The following is a 10,364-nucleotide window of genomic DNA, read 5'->3' on the forward strand; positions in this document are numbered from 1 at the left end:
TCTCAAACTCCATCTCTAACCCACTTTTCTCACTATCCGACATCGTCAAATGCGTAGGGATTGCGTAGATTTTATAACTGAGTTTGAAGAAAGTCTATTTTATAGAAAAAATTATGTCTAATTGAAAAACACTACAACATTAGTGCAAGATACATTGTAATATAAACCGAGTACTTTAAAATTGAAAAATTATTATATTTATTTATATATTATGTTTCATTATATAACATCGCTAGTTTATATCATATTTTACACAATCAAGACGTCGGGAGCGTAGCTTGTGTTTATTACAATTACAATGTCATAAACTTCCATCCAACCAAGGGTATATGGAAACTGATTTGACAGTCGTGTATCAAACAAGATAATTGCAATAGCCACGTAACCACGAACAGTAAGTAGGTAAATATAATAAGTAAATAATATAAATTATTATTATTATTATTGTTGTTATTATTATTTTGTTTAAAAAAAAAACAGAACATTAGAACAATGGAAGAATATTAATAGGTGATTTTCCATTAAAACTCGTCTTTCTGTAAATTGCTGGTATTTCTCTCTCTTCTCCACCTTCAGATCTCTTGGTTTTTCTCCGCTGGTCTGGTTGTCCTTCAATTGGAGTTGCTGTCAGATAAGGTGATCGATTATCCATTTCGCTAACAACCAGTTTTTTCAAGGCTTTTTGTTTAATAAAAAAAAATCCAACTTTGTAAATTTGTCAAAAAACATATATTCACACATGCAAGGCGTGCATTTGTTTCTGAAGGTCCAATTCTTTGTGGGTTTTCCTTTGATTACGGTTTTATGATCATCGATGACTTTTGATGCTTGTTTGAAGATTAGGGTTTTGAGCCCTTATGTTTTCTTTTTAAAAAAAATTATTGCAGGTGTTGCAAGTTGTTTGTTGGAATCTGTTGCTGGTGATTATCAAAGGTGGAGACTTGTGAATAATAGAGCCTTTTAATGATAAAAAGGTTGTTTTTTGCCCCTTCCAATTATTGTTTTCCCCTTTCCGTATGTTTTTGAATCATATGATTGCTTGGGACCTCTTGATTATCTGTTGCATCTTTCCAGGCTTCAATGCAACCAATTTATTCTTTTGGGTGTGTGAGTTTTATTTTCCTACTTGATTGCTGGGGGACAAGATTAAAGAAGCTTCGAATGAAATTGAATTCAAGAAATACTTTGCAAATAAGCTCTGACTTATTGTGTCCTCTCTTGTTGATCTCGAGTTGAATTATCTATTCTATGTCTTGTTTGTAAACATAAGATGCATTATAACTGCATGTGTGTGTGTGTTGTGAAAGAATTGGAAATTAGTTGGACTTTGTGCTTGAGTTAGGGATTTTATTGGAACGATAAAAGTATACTAATACAGGCAGTTTATTTATCACATGTATATTTGGTTAGACAATTTCTTCAATAGGGGTTTAATTTATTCAAGTGTTTCTTAATGGTGACGGTTATTTCGATGTTTTGTTTCTAGAATCCAACCATATGAAGTTTATAGGAATAGTTCTGTCTGTTAATGTCATCTAACTGTTCGTTTAGTTAGAGCGATATGAAGAGGGGGGTTCGGTAACGGTCAATTTTTTGTTTAATAGGGGAGTTAATTTATTCAGGTGTTTCTTAATGGCGACGGTTATTTTGATGTTTTATTTTTAAAATCTAAACATGTGGAGTTTATAGGAATAGTTCTGTCTGTTAATGTAATCTAACTGTTCATTTTACTTAAGAGGGGTTCGAGTAACGGTCAAGTTTTTGTTTAACATTGTCTTTCCTCATTTGCCTTTTTGTTTTCACTTGTAAATCTTGGTTCCCCAACTTTCAGATTGTCACTTTGCTGTTTTCAGAGAGAAGTTAGCCATCTTGACCTGATTATTCTGTCAGATCTACACCTTGCGTAGAACCATGATTAATTGTTTCATTAGTTAACTCATATTCATTGAGCCTATGAAAGTTGGCATGAGATTATATACTGGATCAAGGTCATGAAGCAGTTCGTTAGAGTCTTTGGTATGTGATGCATGGGAATACCGAATACGTGCGTCTTTTTGATCTTGTTTGTTGGAGTATATTTTCGCTATTTATTGGTGTGCCTCTGTAAATCGAACCTGGAATTTGACAAGGAAGTAATTGTTTAACAAGCTTCATTAAAGGTGTAAATAAGACTATAAGAGAGATCAAGGTACAATTTCTAAAGTTTTTGATGTCTAAATGAGCCAGATTGAGGCACGATTTGAATTCCAACCAGTCAAATCTCTTTTGAATTCCAGTTCTTCATTTGTGATGCTGTAGTTAGGTACATGCTTAAAGAGCCCATTCCTCCATGCCATCAACAAAAGAGCTGTGTACATAACTATTGAGATGCTCACGACCATGTTCCCATTTGACTTCTATTAATATTTATCCAGCTTGACCCAGCTTTACATGGATTCTTGAGGCAATTTTCTATCTAGGTTCAAATCATTAATTCTGTGAATAATCATCATGTGATAAAGTTGTTGAATACTGAAAGAGAAGTTGCTAATTTGGTGATTCGGTCTTAAATTATCCTGATAATAATTTCAGCTACTTACCAAACAAGTCTTGTTTACTCCCAAATTGAACTTTTGCTTAGCTTTCACTTGTAAATTAAGACATATTTGCATTCATCACCCTACGACATAATCTTTAAGTCAAATGGATTAGTAGCAATTAAAACTTAAACAATAACGGCTTTTCTCGAGTGAGGATGTGGAGTATGAAGAACTTAATTGAAGTCGGGTAACTCATCTCTGGAAGAGAGGGAGTTACAAAATTAGAAATTGTGGTCGCACATTCAGAATGTATTTTCGTGTACTTGGGAAAAGAACTTCTATTGCTCGGTCTTCTGCTTTCGTCAAATCTGTCCTCAAATAGTACATAGAACTTTTTTGGCCTTCTTAAAGTAAATAAATAGATCTATTGGATCCGTATGTCAAACTTAGGTAGTCATCTCAATGTCAAGGTTTGTGATTCTTGTTTGCTTTGTTAAATCTAGTTTTTTTCAGAAAAACCTAAATGCGATGATTTTTTATGGACTCTTTATCTTCTATTTGCCAATTTTTTGTTGCCCATTTTATTTTTTAATTTGGACTCATTATGACTTTTTATTGTGTTCTGATATAGGTATATCGGTCGAGATGGGTCACCGAAACACTCAGTTCACTGGTCATGTGATTGATCTGGAAATATACCCACAAGGTCATAACCATCTACATCCCAAACCGTGCATATTTTATGGGAGTGTCGCAAATTATCCTCATCATAATATCCACCCTGTTGCGGCTCCCACTATTGGTAACAGGCTTAATTTTAATCACCACCACCTGCCAGAACATCAAGGCGGTACTTTCTATGGGATGCCACAATACGATGGGATTCCTCCTCAACGTCCTGTCGTAAATCTTGATTTATCTGTTTCTGTGTCATCATCTAGCCATTATAATCCTTACTTGGCGCCACCCCCCACTGGTATTAGGGATTTCCCTGTTCAAATTAATCATGGGACATTCGATCAGTTTTCTCCTTTGAGCTCTCAGAGAATTGTACGTGTTCCTACAGACAGCTACGGCAGAAACATGCCATACATGGATGGTGTCGGGGGGTCATTTAAGAGAAACAATGTTGAGGGGCCTCCAGCAAATTACCAGTATCGTAATGTTTTGGCGGACTCCAGTTCCTTTGTTGTCCCAATGACTGCTAGACCGGCTGAATCTGATGTTACTTCGACAGATGCCACTTCATTTGCACCACCTGAATATGGTGGAAATGACCCAACATCAATGGTCGAAAGTGGATCTCACCAAAACACGAGGAATATACCTGATTTTCAGGTGCATAATGCCGGTCCCATGATCTTGGGAAATTATGTTGCTCCTTCGGTTCCATTGCCTGGAAATCCTTGGTTTGACATGCATTTTGGTGCAAATGGTGGTGATATCTGCACATTTCCGTGGGCGCAAGCTCCTGAGCTACCTTTTGTCCGTGGTAAAGGTCCACATTTAAGATATAACCGGTTTATATTGTTGGTTGATTTGAATTTTTCTCTATTTTGACAAGCTCTTCTCCTGTCTGTTACCTTTTCTTGGCATATCAGCTAACATAAATGGAGCTTGTGTTGAAACGGGGAATATTGGCTCTCAAGGCTATCAAGTGACCAACGGTAACCAAGGTTCAAATGGTTTCCTACATCCCCCTCGCCCTCCTATTCCTCAAATCCACTCCAATCCCCATCATCCACTCCCACCGGTGCGAGGCGTTAGAGGACACAGGGTTAACTTTCCTTCACAAATGTCTGCCTCGTCACCCAGAATATCAACTATTAATGCTTCAAATAATGGCGTCAATCCATTCCCGGACGTCGTAGATGCCAGGCCTACATTTCTAGCTCCGGTTCTGCCAACGGGTTTTCGGTATATCCAACCTCATCGAAGGGAAGTCATACTCGGCTCCAATGCCAGACCCCAAAGCTTTCCTCATCTGAGAGTTTTACCAGAAGATGTAACAATTTTTGTCTCATCTCTGTTTCATTCGCTTGTTGTGTCTATATCTTGATTCGGTTATTTGAGGACCGTGTAAGACTTGTGAACACTCTTGCGACTGTTTGACTTATTTTCCATGGGCTGTGATTGTAGGAAGTTTCAATCTTGGAAACTCCAGGTTATCATGAAGCAGGCAATTCCGTTGATCAGCATATAGATATGCGTTTGGACATAGATCACATGTCATATGAGGTAATCACGGAACTATATTTGCTCTAATCATATACGTCACAAATGTGCATATGTGGTCAGTTTCTAGTTTAGCTGGGCATTAAAAACAGAGATTTTTGTCAGGAGCTTCTTGCTTTGGGAGAACAAATAGGGAGTGTCGGCACAGGGTTACATCAGGATTTCATTCTAAACAATTTGAATTCAAGAACTTTTACCTCTGGGGGGTATTGTGTCAATCTTGAAGAGCCACCGTCCATGGATGAGCGTGTCAATTTCTGTGTTATATGCCAGGTATTTCAACACATTGATTGGTTGATTGATACATACCTTGGTTTTTTGCCATACCTGGAAGTTCTCTACTTGCTTACCATATATAGATTGATTATTCACGTGTTATTGATCTGGAGCCTCTCACACTGATCCCTTTCTTTGCTGTTCCGAAATTAAATTCCTGATGATTTCGCGACCATCCGAATGTCGGATGGTAGAGCTGACAAAAGGATTCGTTTATAAGACGAATCAGCAAGTTATGCTCAAGTATCTGCACCTTTTTTCTCATTATTGTTTCGGATATCCCACAAACGAAAGCTTCATGATCCTGGTTTGATTAACTTGGGCTTTTTATGCAGACTGATTACATGGATGGAGAAACCATTGGAACTCTTAATTGTGAGCATGAATACCACCATGAATGCATCAAGACATGGCTGCTACTTAAGAACTCTTGCCCGGTATGCAAATCCACAGCTTTGCATGAAACGGGGAAGGACAAGTAAAAATAGCATGATGTTTGGATGTAAGCAAACTCTGGCTTTTTTGCGTTTTGCTACATATTGATCATCATCCATAGGAAACTTCTTTTCGTACATTCTATTTATGTGTATATTCGCACAGAGGCGACCAGGTCTTGAAACATTCATCGGGCCTTGCGTCTTTCTCGAAAACTGTACAGGCTCCTGGCTCCTTATTGTTCTGTTATATGCATGGAACATTGTATCAACTTTTCATTGAATCTCTGTGTGTATGATAGTACATACGTGAATGCATCCAATGCGATTTACACCCGTGGGTTCATAGTCTTCTACTTGCCTAGTTTAAACACCAAAAAACCTATATGTTTAAATTTTGAATGTGTTCCAAGTTTTCGACGGCCACCGGATTTTGTCATCACACGGGGCAGCAACCAACCTTCATCGATGAAACATCATCTTTGAAACCATCCTGTCTATTTTATCTAAAGTTATAGTTGATGGCGGTACAGATCAATTATGCAATTGTGATGGACGTGTTACATATATCGTCACAAGATTTTTTTTTAAATAAAAATGCTTAGTTAATGGTAATAGTCCCTAGTTTGGACATTCAACATCACTAACTTTTCTTGAGAATTTCCTCCTATGTTCCCTCCATTTCTCCACAACCATCAACATCAGCATCCAAACCCCTTTATGACCAGCCATGGAGTCTTCGACTTCGGCTTTCCATTCCCTGTGAAAATAGTACACCACAAGCGCCACCGTCGACGTGCCTCCGGTGAATATGAACAGCACGAAGAAACTTTGAGGGCTCAGGCTCACGGTTTCGTTATCGGATTGAATTTCCACGCATTTCTCCGAGGCTAATAAGTTGTCCTCTAAATCCTTTAGCAAACCGGTTTCGAATATATTCAGCAAGGCTTCATCCATGTCTGGAAGTAGCAGGGATCCTTTAGGAAATGCCTGGAACATGTGTGTATGTTATAGGGTTAAATATGAGAGTGAAAAATGCCAAAGAAAAATGTAAATTGAGGAATAATCTCTATAGGGGGCAAAAAAGACTTACAAATCCATATCCCCCAACTTGGTAAGTAGGACCAGCAATAACAAAACTCTTGCAATACTTGGCCACGAAAAGTTTGGCCACCGGGACTTCAAGAAAGGCGGCTGCAATCTCACCACTCCACAGAGCATCAGCATATGCCTCAGTTGAAGTGAAATTCTTGATGTTTTCGCTTTTAAAATGCAACGCTTCCTCCAAATAACCCTTCACGAAAGACCTCTTGGAGCATCCCACATGCGCGTTTTCGCTCTTTAATATCTCGATATGATCGATCACTGGTTTGAGATGCTGCACTGTTAGCATGCTCGTAAGACTTGCTGTGTAGCTTTGAGTGATTATCAGAGCTACAAATAACCACACCACTGTCGCCACTTTTGACAAGTTGCTGTGCAACTTATCACCTAGATATATATATATATGATCAAAGGCAACATTAATGGCCATAAATCTTGAGGGAAAGTCCAAATCTTTAGACTGATTTTTTAAAATGAGAAACTGTTACCTTGTAATGGAAATATGGTGGCGAAAGCCAACCAGAACAGAGTTCCTATCTGATGAAGAAACGGCTGCCTTTGTAGTTCAGGGCAGTAATTTTTCTCGATGATCCATATGACGAATCCATTGTATATATTTATGCTGAGTGTTAGAAGCCACATTGCCTTTGTAAAGGGCTTCATGAACAACCAGGCTCGGTGGGAACGGGATTGAACTGGGACGACCATCACCACTCCCGACTCCGTGTGAGCATGAGTGAATTCTACGTAAGCATATCGACTCGATATTATCGCAATGTCACCAACGGCTGCATCGAATTTCTGCTCAAGAATTGTTACTTTCTTCAGAAAGTCTCACAAAATTCGACAACCAAAAAACCAAGAAACTTAAAGCTCTCACCTTTAACTGGACTTGCTTCACCAGTTCAGTGTATGTTCCATCGAAGACAATGTACTCATAAGGCAATGAATATTTCAGATTCTGCACTGTTCTGTCGAAGACTTGAAGTGAAAATCCAGAGAAAACGCTAGTGTTTGTGGAGGGATCGTGTTCGATTCGGACAAATTTGTTTGTGACCGATCCATTAGACCATGGAGTCATTGTAGCCATTTGTGCTATCAGCATCTGCTGAGAAGCCTAATCTTTCGGGCCAATATCCTAGTTCCCGATAACTCTTTCCCATCACGTTGATGATTTGAAACTGAATCACGGGAGCTAATTTTCTTTGTAAGAATAGTATTTGTCCACTCAATCCGAGGAAATCGGTTTCTTGAATATTTTCAAGAATTTGAGAGCCATTGTTGCTTCCTTTATCCATTGCTGATCCCACTGTTTTGGTAACATCATAAGCCTGCAGGGCCAAGATTCCAGGCTCGTGATTCTTCTCCTCAGGATACTTGTTTCGAAAATCTTTAACAAATCTCTCGTAAAAATTGTTAAAATCCTGTCTCATTTCCGAGAAATGCCTCCTTACTCCCACCACACCTTGCATGCTTGAAATAACAGAAGCATTCATCGAATGGACTAAGCTCGATATCGAATCGGTGACGATCCAAACGTAACCACTCTCCATCATCTTCATCTCTTTCGCCTTTTTAAATCCACGTTCGGCCAGTGCTAGATTAGCATGAACTAAAAACACCCTGCATTGCCCATTCTTCAGATTTTCGAGCTCGACCCGCAGCCGCAGGCTTCCGAGCGGAGCGAAAAAAGGGAGACGTACAAGGCTGCTGAATAGGACATCAGACTCTTGCAAAGCTCCGTACAGATCATCGAGGATTCCATCGGCGGCAGATTTTGCATCCTCGTATATAATGCCGACCCGTCGCCAACCCCACGAATGAATCACGGCCGCCACAGCCGCCATCTGCTTGGTGTTGCTGGGAGAGGCTTGGATAAAGAAGGGCCCAAAGCTCGGTGGCCCACGGCGGCGCAGAATCCGAGAAAGAAAGAACCGGGACATCAAATTTTTCGCCGATCTTTGCAACGGCGTATGATTCCTCCCATGAATTCAATCCCAGAATAGCTCCCGCATGGTCCTTTTCCAGAAGATGTCTCGCTGGATTAATATTCAAAAAATATCAAGCCTCGATTTTCACAATTGACAAAACATGAAAATCAACTAGCAAGCTAATTTAATTACCTGCATCATGAGATTACAGAACTTCCAAATGATCATCTAGCTAATTAATGATGATTGTCCCAAAATTAAGAAGTTGGGGCTCATCAATACATGGGATTAATTTACTTCTGCTTCAAGCTCTTTGGGGAATTTCGTGGAAAGAAGATTGACAGTGATCACTTGATCGATGGATATCCTTATAACTACTTCAACTAAGAAATTTCAGTGGAAATTAAAATGCATGAATGAATTCATGGGAAGCTACTCAAATTTGTCTGGACAATATATGTTGAAATATTGTACCACATCGGTAAGATATTATATCATATCGGTAGGATAGATTTTTGGGAGTCATTAATATAGATAAGGGCAACCCTTAACTTTTGAGCTAGCTTTTGAGGTGAGTTAGGTCAAAGTCTAATTTTTAATATGTTATCAGAGCCCACGCCCTCCGTCCTTCCGTGTGTTGGTCAGATGTTCATTCCTGGGCATGTGGGGGTGTGTTGAAATATTGTCCCACATCGGTAGGATAGATTCCTGGGAGCCCTTAATATAGACAAGGACAACCTTTACCTCTTGAGCTAGCTTTTGAGATGAGTTAGGTATAAGTCTAATTTTTAATAATATATACATCGAGTTTTACTCTCGATATATTTTATGCCAAATATTTATATGAACATTTGGTCTTAAAATAAAATTAAAAAAAAAAAAAAGTAGATTCGAACTTCTGTTGTAGCATTTTAACGAGTCAAAGTTAACTTCAGGACACTGATTTTTTTGTTTTCAAGTAAATTGGTGTCTTTTTATACTTCTTGAAATACGATCGATACACACACATAGTTTTTACACGAATTATTTCAGTACTCACCCAATTCATGCCTTTGATTTTCTAGTAAATAAAAAATATACTTTTGACTTCTTTAACTTTTGTAGAATTTTAAAGTGATTATTGATTCACGTCTTTGATTTTATGATTTATTTTCATACTCGAGCTTTTGTGTGTCTGTGTGTAGTGTGTGTGATTTCTTTGAATATCGAATGAGAAAAGGAATACGGTAACATGCACGTATTTAGATTACTTTTTTTTTTTGGATTTGACTTTTCAAATATTAGGATTAGGGGTGGAAAACTCGAATCAACTCGTATTTGGTCTACTCGAGCTCGAGATCGAAAAATAATCTTATATATAAATAAATGTAAATAATATATATATTATATTTATATATTTTTATATTATATATATATACATACTAGGAAAATGTACGTGAGCTGTACGTGGATGAATAACAGTTGAAAACATGATTACAAAATTTATATAATGTTTAATTCGTTTAATAATACTATTTTTAAGAGTATTTATCAATCTAAATAAATAAAAACACAATAGATAAATAAAAAAAACTACGTGCATGACAATAAATCATATATATTCACCTATCCATATGTGAAACTTTTCAATCCATATTTTTGCGTGATTTCGACAGCCTCTTCAAGTCAAAAGAGATATTTCATTCATCTCAATTATATAGACCTACTTTTTTTTTCACACGAAATAAGAAAAAATCACTGGAAAACGTATGTTATGCAAATTTCCTATTTTATCCTCATTTATTGTATTAAAAAATTATATCACAACTTTCAAGATGTAGTTAATAATGGTATATTAGTAAAAAAGTGTAAAAAAAATATTATTA

General features: G+C 37.6%; 2 protein-coding genes across 4 annotated transcripts; one reads left to right on the forward strand and one right to left on the reverse strand.

Moving 5' to 3' along the window:
- The first annotated feature begins 500 nt into the window (after positions 1–500).
- Positions 501–5,723, forward strand: LOC140864461 (probable E3 ubiquitin-protein ligase ZFP1). Of its 2 annotated transcripts, none has more exons than XM_073268654.1 (7): positions 501–636; positions 888–974; positions 3,151–4,017; positions 4,121–4,524; positions 4,659–4,757; positions 4,860–5,027; positions 5,366–5,723. In XM_073268654.1, exons 3-7 carry the CDS (start codon positions 3,165–3,167, stop codon positions 5,510–5,512), a joined length of 1,671 nt encoding a protein of 556 aa, XP_073124755.1. In that variant the 5' UTR covers positions 501–636; positions 888–974; positions 3,151–3,164; the 3' UTR covers positions 5,513–5,723. The 2 variants fall into 2 exon arrangements, with proteins under 2 accessions (XP_073124755.1, XP_073124756.1); XM_073268655.1 differs by having other exon boundaries at positions 3,151–4,011; positions 5,366–5,720.
- A 102-nt stretch (positions 5,724–5,825) lies between these two features.
- LOC140864462 (glutamate receptor 2.6-like) lies at positions 5,826–8,881 on the reverse strand. Of its 2 annotated transcripts, none has more exons than XM_073268657.1 (5): positions 8,692–8,881; positions 7,449–8,607; positions 7,057–7,369; positions 6,558–6,847; positions 5,826–6,454 (listed from the first exon to the last, which is right to left on the reverse strand). In XM_073268657.1, exons 2-5 carry the CDS (start codon positions 7,671–7,673, stop codon positions 6,086–6,088), a joined length of 1,197 nt encoding a protein of 398 aa, XP_073124758.1. In that variant the 5' UTR covers positions 7,674–8,607; positions 8,692–8,881; the 3' UTR covers positions 5,826–6,085. The 2 variants fall into 2 exon arrangements, with proteins under 2 accessions (XP_073124758.1, XP_073124757.1); XM_073268656.1 differs by having other exon boundaries at positions 6,558–6,955.
- Positions 8,882–10,364: the final 1,483 nt, after the last annotated feature.

This window comes from Henckelia pumila, chromosome 4, assembly GCF_033568475.1.
Source record: "Henckelia pumila isolate YLH828 chromosome 4, ASM3356847v2, whole genome shotgun sequence".
Taxonomy (NCBI): Eukaryota; Viridiplantae; Streptophyta; class Magnoliopsida; order Lamiales; family Gesneriaceae; genus Henckelia; species Henckelia pumila.

What these genes read in the sequence shown, in the direction of transcription:
- LOC140864461 (XM_073268654.1), top strand. Translation starts at nt 3,165, where the DNA reads ATGGGTCACCGAAACACTCAGTTCACTGGTCATGTGATTGATCTGGAA. An exon ending in ACCTTTTGTCCGTGGTAAAG is followed by an intron (nt 4,018 to 4,120) that starts GTCCACATTTAA and finishes TTGGCATATCAG; the next exon opens with CTAACATAAATGGAGCTTGT. An exon ending in TGAGAGTTTTACCAGAAGAT is followed by an intron (nt 4,525 to 4,658) that starts GTAACAATTTTT and finishes CTGTGATTGTAG; the next exon opens with GAAGTTTCAATCTTGGAAAC.
- LOC140864462 (XM_073268656.1), bottom strand. Translation starts at nt 7,673, where the DNA reads ATGCTGATAGCACAAATGGCTACAATGACTCCATGGTCTAATGGATCG. An exon ending in TGAAGCAAGTCCAGTTAAAG is followed by an intron (nt 7,370 to 7,448) that starts GTGAGAGCTTTA and finishes ATTCTTGAGCAG; the next exon opens with AAATTCGATGCAGCCGTTGG. An exon ending in AAGTTGGGGGATATGGATTT is followed by an intron (nt 6,455 to 6,557) that starts GTAAGTCTTTTT and finishes CACATGTTCCAG; the next exon opens with GCATTTCCTAAAGGATCCCT.